At 40.0% G+C, this 23,122-nt stretch overlaps 1 protein-coding gene across 8 annotated transcripts in view; it reads right to left on the bottom strand.

The window, feature by feature from the left end:
• The window catches only part of CLCN1 (chloride voltage-gated channel 1), a 58,957-nt gene extending 36,899 nt beyond the window's left edge, over positions 1-22,058 (bottom strand). For 6 of the 8 annotated variants that reach the window (XM_042867391.1, XM_042867392.1, XM_042867393.1 and 3 more), the window contains exon 1: positions 424-809. In XM_042867391.1, coding sequence (XP_042723325.1) covers positions 424-630 — 207 coding nt within the window. In that variant the 5' untranslated portion in view covers positions 631-809. Of the gene's footprint in view, positions 1-423; positions 810-15,301; positions 15,370-21,805 lie in introns of those variants that run through there. The other 2 variants (XM_042867396.1, XM_042867397.1) reach the window with 2 other exon arrangements.
• Positions 22,059-23,122: the final 1,064 nt, after the last annotated feature.

The following is a 23,122-nucleotide window of genomic DNA, read 5'->3' as shown; positions in this document are numbered from 1 at the left end:
CTCTGCTTGACTGTCCATTCAGCTATGCAGATAGCTATCTGTCTAGCTTCATTACTGTTCTACTTGCTTTTATTTCCTCTCCTGCTCTACCTAAAAATCAGCATGCAGCTGAAAGCAGATACAATTTCACTTTGCATTTATGAATACAGTAATGGTTTCATTGATTTTCATGCCAGCCTAACCATTCTAACACTGCGGTCATAATAGATGGAAATACCCAATGACTTGAAACGCTGACAGCATTCTAAGCAAGACTGTGAAAGCCAGTGCCTTACTTGGAAGTCAACAAGGAAAAGGGAGAATTGGTAGGATTGGGTACAGACAGGGACGTGTGCTCTACAGCACCATTCCAGGAGCCCCAAGAATGTACGTGACCCCATTGAGACCTGTGCTGCCATAAACATCCCAGTAGTCCGACCCTACCTGTGGGTGGCTGAGGGAGTTGTCCAGGTAGTGCAGGTCGTCCCCTGTCCCCCTGGCCTCGCGTCCCGCCTCCAACGGTATCCCATAACGGGTGCATTTCTCAAAGCTGATGTAGTCGTATTGCGGTGTGCCCCCCCACAAAGCTGACTTCGATCTGGATTCCTGCGTCATACTCTTTGAGCTTTCCATGTCTCTGCTCTTGCTCATGCTTAGTTATAACAGGGCTGCCGCTCTGGTCCTTTCCTAGAACCACCTCATGGTGTGGCCTAGAAAATGGCCTCTGCACTTTCTTCTGTTCTTTCCTTCCTTCCTTTCTCTCTCTCATTAGACCACTCTAAGTTCTTCTGCACTCCCTTTCTCTCTGCCCCTCCTACTCCTTGTGTCTCTCTCACTTTCTCCTCTTCCTGCCCAAAGGCAGGGTTCAACTATATTTATAGCAACTTTCACCTGTCACATGATTCCCCAGTGCCAGGTCTGATCTCAGCAAAAGGCATTAACTCTGCCAGGATTAAATATCAGGTGTGGGCAAAAGGGGAACTCCTGAAGGAGAGGGAAGGGGGACTGGGAGGAGGAGAAAAGAAGACTGTAAGAAAAAGAGAGATAGAAATACAGACACAATATATAGACAGGAGAAAGCAGGAGAATTATCCAGATATCTTCCCACATCTTCTTGCTAAGTCCATAGTCCACAAGAGAAGATACAAGTCCTGAGGGAGAACTCCAGCATCCATGTAAACTGCTAAGCATTAGAGCTTAATCTCAGTCTTTCTATATGCCCTTATACTGAAGGCTTTCACTTTTGGAAGATGTTAATAAATTGCTCCGAGTATTCAACTACGACTATATGCAGAAATTTATTGTTCTTGATATTCACTTCCATCAGGTTCCCATTCAACACCTTCTCCTCACCACACCAACACTTGTTTCTGAGCCAGACAAAACAAACAAACAAACAAAAAACACCCAAACAAACAAAACAAAACTAACCTCAGCCAAACTAATGGGTCCCAGTCAGCACAAGGAATGAGGAGTATGTTCTAACAGTGTGATGTTATAGACAATTCCCAGTACTGCCAGTAAGCATCGGTAACTGTCCTTCCTGTAACCATACCTTCTGAAGGCTATTGTACAACAAAGAGCCGTAAGTTTAAAATCCTAGAAACTGCTTGCCAGGAAAGAACAAAACACATGCATGAAACATGATAACTAAAGAGCAGCTATTAACTGCTTCTTCCTCATCTTTTACACTGTCATCTCTCCAGGATAATGGCTTCCCAGCTGTTCACATCTTAGAGTAAGATCTGTGAGCAGGATGTGAGAGAGGGGAAGACAGAACACTCATCTGATTGGTCCAGAAGACTAGCCTCAATGTCTTTAGTGTCTTGACAGTATTCATTTGCAGACCTGCATAAAACATTTCTCACATATTTTGCTTTTTCTCATTCTATATGGTCTCCAGAATATGGTGCAAAGAAAGTCTCCAAGAGGAGGATATGCCATTTCCTCCATAGACCACACTTCCACCTCTTCCATCATTATAGCTAACAATGTTTATATGTATAACCAATATCAATAATATCCCTATGGATACTGTTAGACAGTACAGTCCACATCTGATGGCATTTTAGGCAAGCTCTGAATACTTACAAATGCAAGATCAATGCTAGCTTTGAACATACAGGCTCATCTGTCATATTCTTGCTAGCTTTAAATTTATTGTTGTTCAGTAGCATTTCCCAGAGGAAGGCTGTGGCCCACCTGTAGGTAAGACTTGTAATGAACCACCTTGAATAAGAGTTTCTAGGTAGCAATGTCTAGGATGCAGAAAGTAACATTTGGATACTCTCATAGATTTCCATCATAATGACAGTAAGTATTACTAGCCCACTGAGATGTTTTTGGAAGAAAAATTCAGTTTATATAGACACTAAAGCTTATATTAAAAATATTATTTAGTTTGGTGTATGTAATACAAAAATGTGTATAGAATATGGATGTATACCTTACATAGGAAACCTAAAGACTAACCACCCAAAGCTCCAGTAATCATCAAAACTGCAATAGAGCACTAGATTTTCAGTTACTGTCACGTCTGCTGAAGGATAATATTCAGCATGTCCCCTGGTGTAAACTAAAGGGAACCTCTATCCAAAGAAGCACTCTTCTAGCTCTTGTTTTTCAAAAGGCATAATTATAGCTCGTCAGAAATGATCGAGAGTAGAAATGAGACAGATGAAGGATGCCCTACTGTCAGCTAATCAAATATGGAATTTCCATGGAAAATCACTACATAACCATAGCCTAAAATAAGACAACCCTGAAATATATTTTGTAAGAACAGTTCATCTCAACCTCCAAATAGACCCCAAACCTGAGTCACTTCATCAGTAGAACATCATGGTGGATCCCAAGGTCAACATTCACCAAATGACTCTAGATGTTAGTGAGACAAGAAACCTTTACTGCCCTCATGAGGAAGACAACCCACAAAAACTCTGTGTCCTTATTTGCAATTTCCACAGTGTAACACAACTCATCCAGTGCATTGTTTACATCTATTCAGATGAAACTAAGCAATCATTATACACATGGTGGCACATGCATGCAGCTAAGGACCTAGAATTTACCTAATTCCCACTTACCAAACAATCTTTCCACCTCTGATCCCTGTACCTAGACATTGCCGATCAAGGAAAAGACTGAGAAATTAAACCTATCCTTTTAATAACTGAGAAAATATATGCCATCTGTAGAGAAAGATACTGGTTTTATGTCACTTCATTTCTTATCTCCTGAACAATATATTCCACTGATTATAAATCATTCCTCCCCCGCATTTACCTAAGAGGAAAGGACTTTATCAGCTGTCTTGGCACTATTAACATCCTCTTTATTTCACAGGGTACCAACAATCTTTCCTCACAGCCTCACTAATCTTGTTAAATTTAAAATGTAAGGGTACATTGAAGGAGATTATCTGCTCCTGTAAGAGTAGCTAGGAAAGACCTTTTTTCCTAGGCATGAAGGGATAGTAAGAATTGTAGAAGCATAGAATGGCTTAAGTTCAGAGGGATCTTACAGACCATCTAGTTCCAACTGCACTGCCATGGGCAGGTCTGCCATCCACCAGCTCAGGCTGCCCAGGGCTCTATCCAACTGGCCTTTAATACCTCCAGGAATGGTGCATTTACAGCTCTCTAGGCAGCCTGTGCCAGGGCCTCATTGTCCTCTGAGTGAAGAATTTCTTCTTAACATCTAATATAAATCTATTTTAGTTCGAACCATTTTCTTGTCCAATCACTATCAGAAAGTGCGAAAAGTCAGTTTTACAAGCTGTTTATAAGCTTCTTCAGGTACTGGAAAGCAGCAATGAGGTCTCCCTGGAGCTATCTTTTCTCCAAGCTAAGCAAGCCCAGACTTTCTTCATAGGAGAGCTGCTCCAGTCCTCTGACATCTTCATGGATAATAAGAAAGGGAGGAAGTGATGGGAACCGAGTCTGATCAGCCACATTAATTTCTGAGAGCATATGAGAATTTAGGAATGTTTATGCCAGTGGTGTTACTTGATGGAGGACCTCCAAGATGGGAGACAATCACAAGAAGCAAAGCTCACAGTCAGACTAATTAATGGGTTAACACATCACAGAAAGGATGAACACATCCAGAAAGGATGAACTTTGTAACCAGTAAGACTGATAACCATGGGGCCCCCGACTGGGAAGGTGCAGAAACTGCAGAGTTCTGCAAAATCATAGGGGTACTCAGGGGAAAAGGAGGAGCAAAGAACGTGCACAGGTAGAGAAAGGTATTAAAGGGCTGGTAGTGTGTAAAATGGGGTCAGTTACTATCTTGTTTGGCTGAGCTCTGTAGATGAACGTCATAGCCTGACATATTCTTATTTTTCTCATGAAATCTTCTCTTAACTCTCCCTCTGCATATATACCTCTCTCTCCTGTGTGTGTGATACAAGACAGATGGGCAGGGGTGCTAGGCAGACGCAAGAACTATGCCAGGTACTCAAAGAATCCACAAATGCACACGTGCTTGCAAATCTGGAGAATGCTGTTTGAATGCCTGCACTGGTGAGCTTGTATCTCTCACAAGCAGTGATCTGTCTCTGCCTGTGTCTCTCTGAACCATGTCCTCAGCTTTGCTGCTGGCTGAACCTGAAAAAGTGAAAAGGATGGCTCCCTCAGCCTGGGCAGAGATCCCAGTGGCCAGACAGGAGCAGTGCTGAGCCAGAGCAGCTGTAGGTTACAGTTTCTTTCTTGTCATTCTTTACCTCTCTTAACATGAAGCATCTACACTGAACTTGTATTTAGTTTTGAGATCTTCTGTTTGTACTTCAGACTCAAAGCAGAGCTTGTTTACTTTATCCAGCTGGCAAAGGTGCTTCTCCAGTTCTACCCATTATCTTGCTTATGTTTTCAGATCAACAGAGTCCCGAAAGCACAGAGTACTGAGCACAGCACTCACTATCTTTCTGAGCTGCTGCTCTCCAGTAACTGTCAGTTTTCCTCTGTCACACTGTCAGTAATTTCCTGCCATGGTTGCTTTTTAAGTATTTTCTTTATTGCTCATCAATTCAAATTTCCACTACCAAGTCCTAGCATTGTCTTTCTAGCAGGACACAGCCACGTAGTATTGTTGTTGTATGGGAGGTTCCCAACAAACTCAGAGACTTAGAACAGAAATAGCAGAAAATGTAAAAGAAAGAGGATGATTCTGTGCTAGTCACAAACACAGATGGCCTGTAGATATGGCTTTTCTCAATTCCCCAGGCACTTTTAAACCAGTTCTAAGGACTCACAAAAGCCTCAAAACCCTCAGTAGGACAGTTTATAGATTGCCCTACAGCTCACAAGAGGAAACATTCAACCTGCTCAAATACTAGTTTCTTCCTTGGGTATTACAGGCCCCAGAGGTAGTCCAAAGTGCATTTCTGTGATACATCCTTCAAGCAGGACACCTTCATCATGGACAAATCTACAGTCACAGACCAAAAGAGGGTCTAAGTAAAGAAAAAAAATATATATAATTTAGAACTCCCACCCAAGATGGGTCTCTTCTCCTGTTAGTCGTCTCCCTCTTCTTCCCCGTTTTCTCTCAGATCCTCCTGTTTCTCTGCCTTTATTCCTTTCTCCTGAATGCTTTTTAGGATGCAGAAATACAGTTCCTACCTTTTATAGCAAAAGCTCTGATGGTATGGAGGAAGGGATGATTGAAGACCAGCAATTCACTAATGGTCCCGTTCCAGGGAGATTTACCACCTGAAATCCCCATGCTATTAATCAACAATGACAAGGTTGACACTGTCATCTGTGCCCTGCCTGTAGAGACATTATAATAGTTTCTAAGCCTTCTCTCTACACTAGAGCTGTTTTTGCTTCTCTAGCAAACTTATCCAGATCTAGAATAGTTCACATCCTCACTGTATACAAATCTCTTGGCTCACCAACAGCAGCCTCCTCTGGAGTGAAACGTTTTTCAGCTACTACCAATACTACATGCACAGAAAATATAGGAGATGGTGATTTAGAGCCCTCAAGCACCCCATATTAAGATGATTTTTTAGAGGCAAAATTGTTACTCCAAACTGTGTATGCAGAATAGAAAAGCAGTCATTTACGAATAGAGGAAGAATAATACTCCGTGCTTCAGCCAACTTACTCCAAGAGGCCCAAAAGGAAGACAACATACAAGGACACAACATAAAATATAGGTTATGAAACAAAATAAATTGTAAAGGTGAAAGGAAAAAAAAGGAAGTTCTAATGGAGGAAGAAGAGAAAGGTGACAAAAGGAGGACTACTCAGAGGCCATAATAGACAAAGAAAGTATGGAAAGATGTAAGGGGTTGAGATAAAGGATATGAAGTTAGGTGCAACAAGTGTACCTTGCCTAAAGCAGCAGCAACACATGGAGAATGTTGTAAGAAGGCGGCAGGAAAAGGTTGCAGTGGACATAAGGTAAGACAATGTCTAATAGGTGAGAACAAGGTGTTTGAATGGCACATTTCATTAGACAAGATACATTTGGAGGTTTCAAAGAGCTATAGGATATAGTCAGAACTTTGTGAGAGAAAGAATCCTTTGAAAAATGTTTGGAAGAGAGAGGGAGATGGAGAAAAGATAGATTTTATAGTGAAAGGAAGGAAAAGACAATAAAGTAGGGCTTGAACAGAAGAAAAAGTCTGAAATTAAGCTGTGCAACACATTGTAAGTATGGCTGAATATGGATAGATGATGACAGGAACTCACAAAGACGACTTGAAAGAAGGGTTGAATTCACAGTGAAAAATAAAAAGAAAAAACCCAGAAAGGGCTTTTAACACTGTAAAGGAATAACATAATATGAAGATATTCAACAGGACAAGCACTGACTGAAACTAGGATGAACAGAACACCTCTGACAGAAACAGGGTAGATCTTGAGAATCACCAATTGATAAGTAAGGAAAAGATGGGGTAACCAGAAGAAAGGCAGGACGAAGAAAAATAGACCTCACAATTTTAAGTGGATAAACTCCAGGAAAATGAAGTCACTAACAGGAATGAAGAAGCCATTGAAGTAGGAGTTATAATAGATGAACCTGGAAGGAAACGTGAACAGATCATGATATGACATGATGACACTGTGATATGACATGGTATGATGTTATGATATGCTATCAACTAGGAAATATGGTGTGAGCTCTAGAGAGGCAGACCGAGGTCCCTGTTCCAGAAACAACTGTGACAATCTGCACAGAGCATTGTGAATGCTGTGTCAGATAATTTGATAATTAAGAGATAAGAGATATCTTATCTCTTATCTATTTATATCTATATATAGATAATTATCATTATCTATAAGAATATGATATAAGAGATAATTTGAAACAAAGCCATATATATGTTGATGTTGCTACCTAAGATGGATGACTCGTTAATGTGAGTTGCCTTATCTTACACTGCAGTGTCATCACAGTTTAGAACTGGGAGTGAAAAGAACAAGTAGAGAGAACCTTCACAAACTCAGTGGAAAGAGGAAGATACAGAAAAACAGGTGGGAGAGGATAGCAAATCTAGGTTTTATAAATTGATCCCAACGTCTCAACTCATCCAGAACTTTAAAGTGAATACATCTAGATGTCTTGGTGAGCTCTCCAGTCAAAATCAGCAGGGTTCAAAACTTGAAGATTCAGATTCACACCAGTGATTAAAACAAGATTACTGTATATTTTTTTAACACAGAGAAAACTCCAAACATATGACAGACAGTACAGCAATGAATATAAGAGAACAGACTCTTTAGCAGAGTCTGTGGTGATAGGATAAATAGAAATGGTTTCAAACTTAAAGTGGGGAGATTTAGGCTGGATATAAGGAAAAAGTCTTTTACAGTGAGGATGGTGAGGCACTGGATCTGGTTGCCCAGGATATGGTGGAAGCCCTGTCCCTCGAGACATTCAAGGTCAGGTTGGACTAGGGTCTGAGGGTCTGATCTAGCTGTGTCTGATCTAGCTCCCTCATTGCAGGGGAATTGGACAAGGGCACCTTTAAAGGTCCCTTCCAACTGTAAGGATTATATGATTCTATATGCAATTCTCTCCCATGCACTGTGATCTTCTAAATTCTTGCTTCTAAGTCCATCTTGGTCGTGATAAACACTGAGACTTTCTGATCTGCTAAAATTTTGTGCTGACATTCCTTTGTTTAGGAGCACGTTCTATACTTCTAAGGCATGGCTGCTGTCTAATGCTCCTTCCCTAAAGCTCACTTTTTTCAATTGCAACCCTCAATTCCCTCCAACGTGCAGCACCACATAAGTCTCTACTAAGTCTCTACAGTGGCTCTCCAAAGCAAGAAAGCAAGATGTGCTTCATTGGCAAGATAGGATATAACTGTCTTGACTTAAAATAAACTGAGTACAAATTAAATATGCACAGTATGTATGCAAGAATCAAAAAGATGAATCTAAAAGAAGAAATAAAAATTAAAATTAGGCTGCATGTTGATGAGGAGCAGAAGACTTTTTACATCGGCATTAGGTACCTAAAAGCAACTGAAAACAGTAAAACATACAAGACACTCAATGCATTGTTTAAAGTGGGTTTAGTGGATCTGTTTATTTTCTATGAAGAAATGCTGCATTAATAAACACTGAAGTAGTGTTTCAAGATGAAATAATCAGCTTGGAAGCATTTTTAGCAGAAGAGACTAAGGAACATCTAGGAAATGCAGTCATCTCTAGTGATCAAAACTCATTAGGGATGCTTCCAAGCTTGTGAATTTTTTATTGTTCCAGGATGGAGAATCTACAGATTCTGGGTGACTGCACTTTACCTCTCCACCTAAATGACAGGCTCTGATTGCAAATAGTGAATATCTCCTAATAAGCCACCTGCACCATGCCCTAACATTTTATTGTAAGAAAAAATCATCCTTCAGAGGTGAGAGGCAGCCCATGCCCTGAAGATGATTTATATTTTTCTTCTCTTCCTTCCTACAGATCGACTGTTGCACAAGTAAAATTAATATATGTACATTCAATTTGTTAGTCATACAGTTATACTGATTAGAAGCACCAGGACTAACACGAAGAAAATGCAATCATGAGCTGTACAGAACCAGGCTGGCACAAGCTATGCTTGGGCTGTTAATTTTGTATAAGACTTGGCACATTTCAAGAGAAGACTCCTGCCTACATGAACTATAGCCAACTAGGAAAAAAAATGTGATTAAAGAAAAAAAAAATTAGGAGGCAGATTGACTTACAAAGCAAAATTTTCTAAAATTACTTTTAGAAAAATGTAAGGTTTTAAGGACATGTTAGAAATATATTTTGAGCCAGCAGTGTGCTCTTGCAGCTCGGAAAGCAAATGGTATCCTGGGCTCCATCAGAAGAGGGGGGGCCAGCAGGGAATGGGAGGTGTCTGTCCCCCTCTACTCTGCCCTTTGTGAGACTCCATCTGGAGTACTGCGTCCAGGTCTGGGGCCCCCAGTACAAGAAAGACAGGGAGCTGTTAGAGATGGTCCAGAGGACGGCCATAAAGGTGATCAGAGGGCTGGAGTACCTTCCCTGCAAAAACAGGCTGAGGGAGCTGGGCTCGTTCAGCCTGGAGAACAGAAGGCTACAAGGATTACAGAGAGGGGATTATACAAAGGAGGGGAATCAACTTCTTGCAAGGGTAGACAGTGATAGGACAAGGGGGAATTGTTTTAAGCTCAAGAAGAGAAGGTTTAGTCGGATGTCAGCGGAAGTTTTTCACAGAGAGAGAGGTAAGATGCTGGAACAGGCTGCCCAGAGAGGCTGTGGAAGCTCCATCTCTGGAGGTGTTCAAGATCAGGTTGGATGAGGCACCTGGTCAAATACCAGATCTGGAGGCTGATGGTCCTAGCTGTGGCAGGAGGGTTGGAACTTGATGATCTTTGGAGTCTCTTCCAACCCAAACTATTCTATGATTCTAACCATTCTATGTTTGAGCTAGGATTTGCCATGAAGACGGTGCCTTGAGAATGGACAGACAACTCTGGGAGGCGATGGCTAGGATTAGAGGTATATAAGGGAAAAAAGCCAATTAATTTCATTTTCCTGATACTCATTCAAATTTTAAATGCTTGAAAAGGCATTTCTTTGAGATCCTAGGATCTATTAATGTCTCTGAAAAAGAGATTACACTACTGGTTTAGGAGACTGGCTTAAGAAAAAGGCAAGTTGAAACTGATGGCTGTGATTTGTTAGGTACTGGAGCTAACGATCTAAAAACTTGATGCAACAAAAAGTCATTTTCAGGCAGCTCAGCACTTTGATCCGTTTGATTAATGAACAGGAATGTTCAAAAAGAAGGTGGCAGGAGCACACCTAGAAATGAGGAAAGGGGCTGTCATAGACAATCACAGACAATCACTTTTTCTCAGTAACACTTCAGTCTTGCTTATATTTTAGTTTCACTTCTGTAATTGTACTACTAGAGCACGTGCTATAAACAGCTCATGAATTTCATGGATGCCAAGTACTATTTGTTTTGACTTTAATCATGTGCCCTATCCTGTCTCAATAGATATAAATGATGCCAATATGGAAGTTATAACACAGACGTTATCACTACCACGTAATATTTTTAAGTACCCTACATAGTCAAATTTAGGCTAATACATTTTGTACAATTTTGACTAAGTTTCCCGTTTCCCTTCTCCTGTCCAAATGCACCTAAACATACAAGTACACCTAGCCTTCCTGTACATACAAGTCTTGTCGCCTCCTGCTGTCTTCCTTATTTCCTGTAAAAGAATCCCTAATAGTAATGTGAGATAAAGATGAAGGCAAGCAGTAGGAAGTTCTCATGGCAGACAAAAAATAAATCCATCACCAACAATGGCAAAGCAAATCCCCTGTGGAAATAATCCGTCCTGTTATCACTGACTGCTGTTACAGGGATGACAGTGAGAGCCAGCATAAGAGACACTGGGCTGTCTCCCTCTTTAATCAGCTCCCTGCTATGACTTTTAGGTGTTGGGGAAAGGGAAGAAGAACTGCATGTAGCAAATGCCACGTTTTGTCAGGAAGGCTGCAGAAAGTCTTCTCCCTATGGAACTCATTAAACTGAAGCTGCTGTATGTGTATCAGTAAGAACCAATTTTGACTGTCACAAGGAAGAAGGCGCAAAAGACTTCCAAGGCATGAAAGAGCAATAGCCTGCAGCTATTGAAGAGACAGGTATAGATAGGATTTCAAGTAGTCTGGTATTTCAAGCCTAGAACAACACAAGTCAGCAGAAGTGGCAGGAAGTTTCCTATTAGTACTATGTCTTTTACACAATGGGCTGACGTTTATTATCCAGGTCATTTGAAAATAATAAACTTAGAACAAAAAAAATTGACAGTGTCCAAAGTCAGCAGAGTCACAAGGAAAACAGGCCAATAAAAACAAAAATACAGAGGAAGAAAACTGGAAAATTTTCTATAGTTCTTTTAACTTGAGAACTGAGATAAGCTCTAGAAGCTGCTGAATTCCGATTGTTTATGGGAAATTATTGAATTTTGGATGTCTTATGTGTATGTTTAATAACACTGCTCACAGCCTTGACCTTATGCATTGCTCACTGCGCCTAAGTCAGGAAAAAATCAGTGAAAGTATTTGTGGACTTCAAGAAATTTTTCAGTCCTTTCTGAAGTCCATTATACTTTCAAGAATCGAAGCGGAAAATGGTTAATTGTCAGGCTAGAGATAGATCTCTTCTCTCAATAAAACTCATCAATTGACCAGTGAGCTTGTAGGCCCATCATAACTTTTTCAGCTATCTTGAAGGACTGACAAAAATTATTCCTTGAGGGTATTGACTTTAGGAGTTACTTCTCTCCTACTTGAAAAGAATATTGTAATTCTTATTTTAAGACATCTTATGCTATTCCTATTCTACTAGCCCTAAAAAGTGAATTCCTAAGTGCCTTTAACTTTCATTTATCCCTCCATTTGGTATACAGAAAAGATGGAAAACTTACCTAATTTTAAGTTTTACCTCTATGGAAATCAAGCTTCTATTAGTTTTTCTTTCTCTCTGTATCTTAGATTCTTGGCCAATTCTAGCATACGAAATTCTGACATATATGGACAAGTTGAGGGAACTGTATTTGCTCAGCTTTAAAAGAAATGGCTGCAGGGAGGAGGGAGGGATGTAACAGCAGTCTCTCTCTACCTGAATAGGATGGGCTGGAAAAAACATCAGAGTCACACTTCTCAGAGGAACGCAACAGAGGACAGGACAAAAAAGGTATGTCAGAATGTGTAAAAGAGAAGCACATACACATCCACTCTCTCTTGGTGATTCAGCTCAGGAACACATGTCCAGAAGGGCTAGGGAATCTTCCATCCTAGATGTGTTCAGAACTTGCTTGGACAAGGCCAGGGACAATCTGATCTAGAGTTGGAATGAACCCTGCTGTGAGCAAGGCTTTGGACTAGAGACCATCAGAGGCCCCATGCAACTTACAATTTTTTTCTGAGTCTCATGGTACGCACATACCATACAGACATCTACCCTATCACTCACTTAGGTGAGTAGAGTTGTTTCTTCCTTTTGAGTGAAGATCTCCAGTAGGGCTGGTACACTCCTTGCTTTGGGCACTGTGCACTGTAGGAGATCTTCAGTAATCGACCTGCCAAGCTTATTTACTGCAGGGGCAGAAAAAAATCATCTACTTTAGCTGCTTTATGGCTGTCTCAGATAAAGCAGTAATAAAGCAGTAAAATAATAAAATATATTATATATATATACATATATAAATACTATATTAGTAGTTATACAATAAATGGGTGTACAGTTGTACAATTAATAGGCGTACAATCAATAGGTGTACAGAGGTTAGGCTTAGTAAGCTTATCATGATGGAAAAATAATAAAAATAAATGGAAACATATCATAGGCTCACAGTAAACTCCACAAGGAGCAATCTCTAGGAAGAGATCCTTCCTCAGTGCCAGTCAGCACTTAAATGGGGTCTAGGAGAGGTGCAGCCAGGCTCCACCCCTTCGGTTAACACAGGTGAATTGCCTTCACCTGTGCTCCTGTGGCTGACTCTGCTTGCCTCAGGTGGTCAATTAGAGGTTCAGGCTGTGATCAACAGTTCCCATACAGTAGTATATATGTATATACTATATATATACTTTATATAGTACTATATTAGTATTATAATAGTATTTGCCATTATAAATAATAAATAAAATGACATTTGCACACAGAGAGAATGAGAGTGTGAAGTCACCAGAAGAAATAGAAGAGCAGGACTTGGAAGAAAGTTACATATTCATAGAGTCAAAACCAAGAACAGAGCTGAATCTCAAGAGATGCTACATAGAACAGGAAGAACTTTGCAGGCATTGTATAAGTTTCCAGTTCCATGCTGGAGATAAGGTTATAACACATGTCAAATGAAATTGTGATTAACATCAACTTGTCCCTGAGCCTTTGTTGCTCACAGGCAATATAAAGGGTGCAAAGATCATGAGGTGTTGCTGCTAATTATAAGGAATCCAGAAAACATGTTGAAGACATAAAAGCAAGACCTTTGTGGCAAGACCACTTGGACACACATTTCATACCTAATTTTGCCACACTGATCACTACAATCCTGTCCTCTTTTGACCTATAGTCTTGAGTGCAGGGGAACATGATCAGTGTACTATATCAGCTGCTGCTGCACATTCAGATCTTCTTGGAAGTGCATTAACACCTTTAGCATCTGTGTTCTGATACTAGGTCTGCAATGTCAATTTTATGAGAAGGCCTTCCTCAGCAGTATAAGTCCTATGGAGTGTCTGGCCTTAAGTATGAATTTTACTTCCACCCTGTACTGAAGAGCTGCACTAGATATGAGAGGCAGATATCATCAGAAAAGCAGGAAGTCATCACTTCCTAGTGGAGTTGATACCTGGTACCATCTACAACTACTCAATAATATATCTTTCACCTTACATCCAAATGGAGGAGATCAGGTGGAGCCACTGCTGCTCAGACAGCATCTGCATTGTACACTGGCACATCTCACAGACACTGGGTTGTTGTCCATCCCAGACAATCATCTATTCTCTGTGAGGGCTGTTGACATCTCACTGGCCTACTGCCCATTTTAAAATGGACATTGTAGTGCCTGTGGGAAGACCATGAGAAACTTCAGTCTGGAAAGCATACTGTCAGATGATACACTGTTCTGGAATTAGCAGTGTCAATCCCACAATTTTAAAGATTCAGTAGCAAAATATCATCAGCTAACAACTGTTAATTCTCTTTAGACAAAATCCATTTACAACAGATCCAAGCACACAGACCTGGAGAAGTGGGGAGAAAGAGAGAATGCTATACTCACAGAAAGGGGCTGTGTTGGAAATAAAAACTCTTTGTGAGAGGGTAGAAAATCATTGGGAAAGGATTTGGAAAGGATGTGGTATAGCATCTCAGGGTGTTTTGTGAACACATTATACTAAAATCACGATACATACTTACTGTGATGATGTCAGGTTTTTTAAGGTATTTGAAGTTAGGTGGTTGAACAGAATATAAACACACAAGGCTTTAGGAAACAGCACATCAAGAGATAATAAGCAAGTTATACACAGTGAGAATCTTGCTACCAACTGAGCAAATATGAATGCCCTTTCTTTCCTAGGACCAGCACTTTGGAATGAAAGAGTAATCCAGTAACTGCCTGTCCCCTGGGGTTCTGTTTCCTAAGATCCTTCCAAGATAGAAGAATGGGTCAGAGCACACAAAAACTGACCCAACTGGGTCCTTTAGGTAGTTGCTGGTAGTGCCTCACAAACTTAAACTGTCCTGACTTACACTTCAAGAATGGTTTTTCTTTGATACAGTTACACCTGTGGGTAACTTCATAGCCCAGTATTTAGTATTAGAGCAGTGATGGAACAATAAAAATAAAGAATAAGGATGACACGGAGTGGCTCATGATTAGTGATTGAGGGTGAAAGATACCTAACTCTTGCAGACATTGACTATGAGCTTGTGGTAAAGGGCTATTAGTCAGGTTGCAATATCCCACATTAATTGAGCTGTAAGCAGTAAACGCTGCCCGTCAAACTGTGCACCCAATTAATCACAAGCCAATAATGCAAAAGACCTTGAATTTCCCAGTCTCCCTTATTCTCACTTTTCCAGACAGTTTCAATGTCTGGTCATTTACCTTTTGATATAAGATCAGTATGCATAAAGGTACATACAGAAAGTTAGATATATAATATAAGTTAAAAGAAAAAAAAAGAAACAGGAGTAAGAGTACTCCTGACAGCTTTTGAAAGGCAGAGAAGAGGCAGTCTTGAAAAGAGAGGACATACAGTAGTTCAAGATTTTTTAGTGCTGGCTGAAACCTTCACAGATTACTTACAATTGTGAGTGGCATAAAAGGATAACCACGTTCTCCTTCCTGCACTAGTTCTGCTGTGTCTGGCCTTAGCATTCTGGAAGGTAAATGGATAGAAAAACATTCATGATTTTATGTGGTTAACTTCTCTGTGTCGTGCTCTAAATGAGTTCACCACGGGTCAGGGAAGCAGCATTCAGAATGTCCTGCATGTGCCAGTCAATAGATCATCTCAGTTATAATGTATACCCTCAAATGAAGAATTAACACACATACTTAGGCAAGAGGAGAACTTTACTTAGCTCTTGCTTAACCTTCCCAGTGGAAAGATTTTAGTATCTATGGAATAGATATGGTATATGTGTGACTCGGCACTGTTAAGACTAACTGGTGTCACTTCAGTCTGAACTTGAGGGTCAAATCTGAGGGTTTACAAAGAAGGTTCTTAATCACTGGTAATGTTTTTAAGCACGAGTCAGTATTCTTGAACAGTGCTTCCTTATCAACGTAGAAGAGAACATACTGCCTGTAATTTATCTGTTTTCAAAGCTGCAAGTGGTTGCTTGCTTTGCAAAGATACAGGTTCCACACATGCACTGTGCAACAAATACAGTGAAGGTGCCATGTATTCTACTCTTAATGCCCATAGATAACAGTCAAATATTAATGAAACTTTTATAAATATTTTGTGGAAATGAATGACTTTCAATCACAACAGACACTTGGTTCCTTCAAGGGCACATAAGAATCAACTAGTTCACCAGGCTGGAGCAACAAATGTTGTACAGATAGATGGTTCAGTATTAACAATATAAGCAAATCTGTTAACCTAGCAATATTCTTAGTAGTGTCCACAGATTGAACTGCATGTTGCAGTAACAGCTTACGGAAAATCTTTGCCACTCCTGTGTTCAACTTATATCACCTGTAGCATTATGAAACACAAAAGATAATATGCTATCACAGCAGTGAAATTTGGGTTCCCAGGTTACTTGATAGTTAATCACTATGTGATTGGTAAGCTTCTAAGTGGTAAATGAAAACAGTTTAGGTAAGCAGATTCAGATAAGGTAGCATTCAACATGAATAGTCTATGCCTGTCCTCTTTGCATTAACACCACAGAGTTATTGTTGCATCATGCAGGTATTTGGAAGATGTTCTGCCAATACTAACAGTAGAAACTTCAGTAGCAGCTTCTTGCTGCTTCAATAAATCAAACATTAACACTAACACGTTTATTGTCTACCTGCAGTTTTTGTACAAATCACGCAAGTTGTTTGCTGTGATTTGTACAGATTCACAGCTGTAGCCAAGGATTTTGTACTTGCTTTGCGATATTAAGGCATTATTTCTCATATACTATACCTTGTGTGCCACCTGCTGTACAACTTGGGCAGAAATCTCTGTATTCCAGTTTCCACCACTCCCAACCCAGTGTTTACAGTTTTGCTAGCAACAGGCCTAACTTTCTGAAATATCAGGAATGCTAGTGAAAGTGGTTTTTACCTTTGCCCCCCAAACTAGTCTGGAATACTTTAACCTGCTATGCTGCCAAATTACCATGTAAACATTAGCTATCAAGATAACAACACATAAAAAACTTGTAGCACGCAGCTATCCATCCTACTTAGATTTCAAATATATGTGGGATGCCTTCTTATGTCATTTACATACAGGCAGGTTATTTCACTTTTTCTAGCACAAGATCAGTGGCAAGGATTAGACTGGTCAGCATCCTGACAGCTCATGACATTTTTTTCTTGGGCTGCAGGTCTATGTGGCTCTTGGAAAAGCTTAAATTATATAGCACTATAAGCAAGGAATGCATAGCCTGTGAGAAGAGGATGAAAGAGCTGTGTTTTTTCACCCAAGAGCAGAGGTGAAGCTGTCTGACAGTACAGAGGAGATGAAGCCAGACTCTTCTGAGACAAGCACAGGGAATGCACAAGAGGTAAAAGAGGTAACAGCCATGGCTTTCAACAAGGGAAAGATCTGTGACTAAGGAGTTGGACTGGATACTGCAAGAGGCTCCTTGTCATCTTAAATCTATGTTTTTTGTGTTTGTTTGTTTGTTGTTTTTTTTTTTGAGATAAAAATGAAATACTGGCAGACAAACAAATTATTAATAGAACTGTAAATACCAGCTCTGCTAGCCATATAAATTCTTCAGGTAGCTGTTAGATCTCACAGCAGAGCTTACAGCCACAGCAAAATATATGCCAATTTCCTATTCCCATGTTTTAAACAGCTAAGGCAGATATGAACACCTCTCCCATGCAGTGATAGACAGAGCACTGCTTTGTTGTTTGTGGGAGAGATTCAAGTGGGCTGGATAGTGCAGCTATACAGTGCCTCGTGATCTGTCTTTAGGGCCTAGCATTGTAGTGAGGTAAATCTACACTCAGACCAACTTGTGCAGAATCAGTGAATACCATGTGTATTCCAGCTTAGTAAAGTTTTAAAAATTAAGCCATTATTTTAAGAAAAAGCTGGCTTTTACAAGTCCCGCTTTAATTTTTGTCTTTCTTAGCCGTCCTCCTGGGATGTCACAGTGGAAACGTGATTACTTGCAGGGCTTCTGAAACTAGCAATGGATAAGCAAAAAGCAAGCCCTTAGCTTCAGCAGATACTAAATACCAGTTTCACTTACAGAAAGCCAGCAAATGGATTTACAGCATCTGTCAATCTCAGCAGAGGCTACTCTGTAAGGCAACAAGTACTTCCAGTATACAAGAGGTGACTCCCTCCCAGACCTTGCCAAGATTGAATACGAGAAGCTAAAAATTACTCCCTAATTACAGTAAGAGATGATCCTTAAATGCCTGCACTTTAATCATACAGCAAGTAACTGAAAACTTCCTTTTCTCCTTTTCTAATATCATTGTCAGGACCCTATGTCTTGCCCTGTAGAGTATAAACCTGTATTCATCTGCCTCATTTGCCATCTCTAGCTTTAGAATTAGCAGCATGTACAGCAGAATCTGCATAAATCTCATGACCTCATTTGTCCAGACTCCTCGTCCTTCTAATATTACTTTGTGTATGATCGATAATAACTTAAAAAAAAAAAAAAAGAGGAGGAGGGACTGCCAAGGATCCCCCCACTGCCTTGGGACAGCACAGGGGAATAATCACATGGGATATTTTTGGAACAGATGGCAGTGACCTGACGAAGGCACAGAAAAAAACACAGCTGTGAAACCTAACACTTGGCTTCATGTACAGAGAGCAGAAGCATCAGAGAAACAAACAGAGGAGATGCAGCAGAAGACGAGTAAGAGAAAGGTATTTGAGGATAACGAGAGAATCATGAAAGAGTAAATGACAAAGAGGTAACAAAAGACACAGAAAATAAATGTCTTAAAAAGAACATGGTAGAGAAACAATTAAAAGACAGCTGGTATATAAGAAACTGAATAAAGTGGCCACGTTATATAAATAAGCCAAGATGCTTTTACCACAGAAGGGTCTGAAGGGCAAGAAACGGCCGGCTGACTCATCAGATCTCTTATTTAGATGATTTGTGACCTCAAAGGCTAACCAGCAATAGCTTGGTCTACCATCTCACCTCTTCCCAAGGTACAAAGACGTAATAAGCAACTTCAATACTGGATTGTGACAGTGCAGTAGATTTTCTAAAACAGAAAAACAGCAATCATTCCTGCAGTCTTTAAAGCCAGGCAATGACCTACCTTTCCTTTGACTAAATGCCAGTGTACCCAGAGAGCAGTGACTTTTACTTATGAAAAGGTTTGTAGCATTAGTTTGGCATTGATCTTACGCGCTCTGCTATTCTTCCTTCACTAGGTAAGAAAAAAATAACATGACTAACAATATGGAGTGAACAGTGATAATGATGATGCTTGATAGGAGCATGTTCCCAAAGTAAGTATTTTAAGGCATAAATTGCTAAGACACTCAGGTCTCAAAAGTATCTGGGATCCATTTGAGGCACCTTCATCCAGAATTGCAATCTCATATTCACTTGCTACCAAATCATTAAAACTGATCTTCATTTCTCTTGTTTAGAGAAATATTTCACTCTTCGTCAAGGTTAGTGATTCAGCACCTACCTATCACTAAAGCCTGATTAGATCCAGTAATTATCTGCTCACCTTCCTCAGATTCAGAAAAGCTCAAATACATGATAATTATCAAAGAACTCCTACATCTGTAGCCTTTTTTTAATGAAATATGTAGCACCGTAGTTATCTTCTGATCCTAAAGTTTATCTGGGATGTGAGTGAATTGAATTCAACTAAAGAGCAAAATGTTTTGAGTTTAACCATGCAGACACTTGAAGGATCAAACAACTACCATTTGCTACAAATTCCTGTCCTGTTCAGAATCTATGCTCTCACTGGCAAATATTTGAAACAAATTTATGAGTAAATGAAGACCATGGAATACATGACTAGCTTTCTTTCCTGAATAGCTGCTTAATAACCTGTATATATTCTGCCAAAGAAGGTTTGCCTTTTACCAAATTATATGGATTATACTCTTTAAATTAAGGAGATCTAATGCTAGTCATGTCTTCCCGCAAGCCTGCAGGAAAACTGGCACTGACTCTGACTAGTCTAGTTCTAAATTAAAGAATAAAAAAGTGAAATGTCTAAGGACTCACAAGTTTGTTACAGCTTTAGAAGAAACATGGCTTTTGCATCTTTCACAAACTTGTTCCTTCTATTACCACTTTTGTTCAATTTTGTTGCATTTCCTTACAGTTTACTACTGCATGCAATTTGATCAGCTCAGCAACTGACTCAGTACAGTTTTTCATCTCAGAACTTGTTCTCCTTCCAGAAATCTTACAACATTCTATACTGTGTGTACGGGAACTGTTGATCACAGCCTGAACCTCTGATTGACCACCTGAGGCAAGCAGAGTCGGCCACAGGAGCACAGGTGAAGGCAATTCACCTGTGTTACCCCAAGGGGTGGAGTCTGGCTGCACCTCTCCTAGACTCCATTTAAGTGCTGACTGGCACAGAGGAAGGATCTCTTCCTAGAGATTGCTCCTTGTGGAGTTTACTGTCTTTACATACTGCCTATGGCACCAGTAAGCATTTCCATTTATTTTTATTATTTTTCCACCATGATAAGCTTACTAAGCCTAACCTCTGTATACCTACTAATTGTACAGTTGACCTATTGATTGTACACTGTGCAAACAGACCAATGAAATCTGATTATGTTGTGCATTAGGCCCACAGTCTCAGTGTTCTAGTACTAACGTAACTTAGTCCTGACACTGTGGATACTATATATTGGTCTACAGAAACGCAAAACAACAGACATGAAATATTTTATAGTTCAGACCTTCCACTGAAATGAATGACTCTTTCAGCAACATCAGTACTTGCCAATTGATAAGAAGCACTTTCAGTTGAGCAAGAGGTCAAGAGGTTGGGTACTTGTGTTGTGTCTATGTAGATCACTGAGAAACTTATATTCATTATGTAACTCAGGATTTGAAGTCAAGCAGTCAGTCATACAAGGCCTTAGGGTCACACTACAGATCATAAAATTCTTCACTTGCATGTATTAGTTCATGTACAGGAGAAGTAGTCTCTCTGTCTTTACCTCTACCTTCTGTTTCCACAAGCAACTGTACAATTTGCTTAGTAAACCAATTGTGACATCTTCTACAAAGAAGACCTCTATGTTTTTTTTGTAGTAGCTCAAAGATATTCATATTTTCCATGCTTCCTATATAGTCTTGTCTACAAACATGGCTATGAAATCTTTGCATGCTCTGACACAAACAGGCAACCACTATACGTTTTCAGACGCTGGGATTCCACTCATGCTGTTCAGTAGGCAATCTGCAGTGTTTGATGCAAATTCTTATTTAAAATATCAGATAAAGTGGTTTCTTAGACGCAGTACAAATTTCTTTCTCAGCTTGTTCAGAGAAGTCTGAGGAATCGTGAGGAGATTAAATGAATCTTAGTTCTCAAAGTTGAGATACTTAGATCAGGAAGTGAAACAACAATCTCCATATAAATATCCTTAAAACAAAGCAATGCAAAACCTCGCTAAGATTTGCCTAAAAGATGCCAATAAGAGCATACTCTAGTAACATGCATTAACATCCAGCAGGGCAGAATTCTATCTCTTCTGAAAGCTGTAATAAAGTAGTGAGAAGTCTGTCCGAGAAAAGCAAACCAATTCACAACAAGCAACTGCCTTTCCATGCAGCTCTGCAGATTGGTTGTCCCTACAAACTCAGCCCTGACTCTTTCTAGCACATTCTTCCTAATCCTGTGAATTCAGTGACAAAATTTTTTCATTCATGGGGATTAAAGATGATTTCCATTTTCTTAATGATAAAAAGAGAAAATGGCCTCCTTCTGTCTTAGAGGAAGGCAGCTCTGGGGCATGTGCTCATGCAGAATTTTCACAAATTTTTCCTAATACAAGCAGGGAAGGATATTTGTAGTCAAGAAAAGCGTTTACCCCTTCAGAAGAGAACAAATTACAATGTAGGAAACGCTCTGTCCTTCTGCAGGTATTGTACTCACCAGAGTTTGTTGGTATCGCAATACTTTTGTTGGAGAGGCCTCCCTAGTCATATCCCCAGAGACAACCTTTGTGGAGCAAGGGATGTTCAGGGCAACGTCTTCCCTTCTGCTCTCCACTGCAAAATCATGGAGTGAAGCAGACACAAAGCTTCAGCTAAAATCCCACAGTGCACCCTGGGAGAGAAGGTTACTGGTGAGGGAAAGACAGAGTAGGGAGAGTGTAACCAGAGACTCCCTACCCCCTCCTGTTCAATCTGTGCTTGGAAATGGCAGGCGCTTCCCTGCTTTAATCTCCCCTCTGCTGCCCTGGCACTGGGACAGCTTAGTAAATTAACAGGAGGTAAGGTTTCCCTTTTCTTTCTCAGGCAGTATTACTCTGCATTTAGAAGGGATCTAAAGTGGGACCATAGAAAGAATGGGGGCTAATGACAGAAAGAGACTTCGGAAGAAAGAGGATGGAAATAAAAAAATGACCAAAGTTAGGGACAAAAAAAATCTTCCTGCAACTTGAGCAAAATTATTCTACAACTTATTTCAGAGGCAACTTTGAGAAGAGTCATCATCTGAGAGGGCTACCTCTCCCAGCAGTACTTTGAAGACTATTCCTTACATGATTACATGATGTCCTCAACATTTAACATAATTTGACTTCAAGTATACGCATTGTTGCTGACTTCTGGGCCACAGTATCTCACCACAAATAAACCATCTTCCTCCCAGTATTCCTACCTCCAAGAATTGTCATTCATTGACATTACCAGCACTTAGTATCATTTCAACTATTCAAATTCTCTTCTCCATTTTCATTCTAAAATTCACTGCTCACAGAGGCCACCTCTCCCACCCAATTGCCAAAACCTCCCCACTTAAGCTCAAAACAACAGGTTGCTGCTCTTTCCACAGACACCTGCTGCTTCTTTACCTCTGCTATCTGTTAAGCTTTTCATGGAAATTCTAATACTGGGCTGCAGTACTGGACATACAGGGGATTTCATGTTGGTATTTGAGGGATTCTTGAATGTCATCACGAATCTAGAAAGGGCATGCAAGCCCTTGTACTGCTTTCTTCAATCCTTACCAGCCACAAAGACAAAAGGGAACTTTACTGTCTCTACTTCACACTTTATGAGGCCTGATAATATTGAAACTAGGTACAGGATGAAAAAACTCTCTGACTTCATTGTGATGTTAGAAAAAATTCTTTGAGTAAAACTGGCAATAGCAGCAATGGTAGGCCAAATAACATTGTGTATGATCCAGTCCTTGTTCCTAGTGAAAGTTAGCTTCTCCAAGACTAATCCTGGAACTTGATGATTT

The sequence above is a fragment of the Lagopus leucura genome, unplaced genomic scaffold (assembly GCF_019238085.1).
Source record: "Lagopus leucura isolate 7727_CA_CO unplaced genomic scaffold, USGS_WTPT01 Super-Scaffold_100001, whole genome shotgun sequence".
Lineage (NCBI taxonomy): Eukaryota > Metazoa > Chordata > Aves > Galliformes > Phasianidae > Lagopus > Lagopus leucura.
This window is presented reverse-complemented; position numbering and strand designations above follow the sequence as displayed.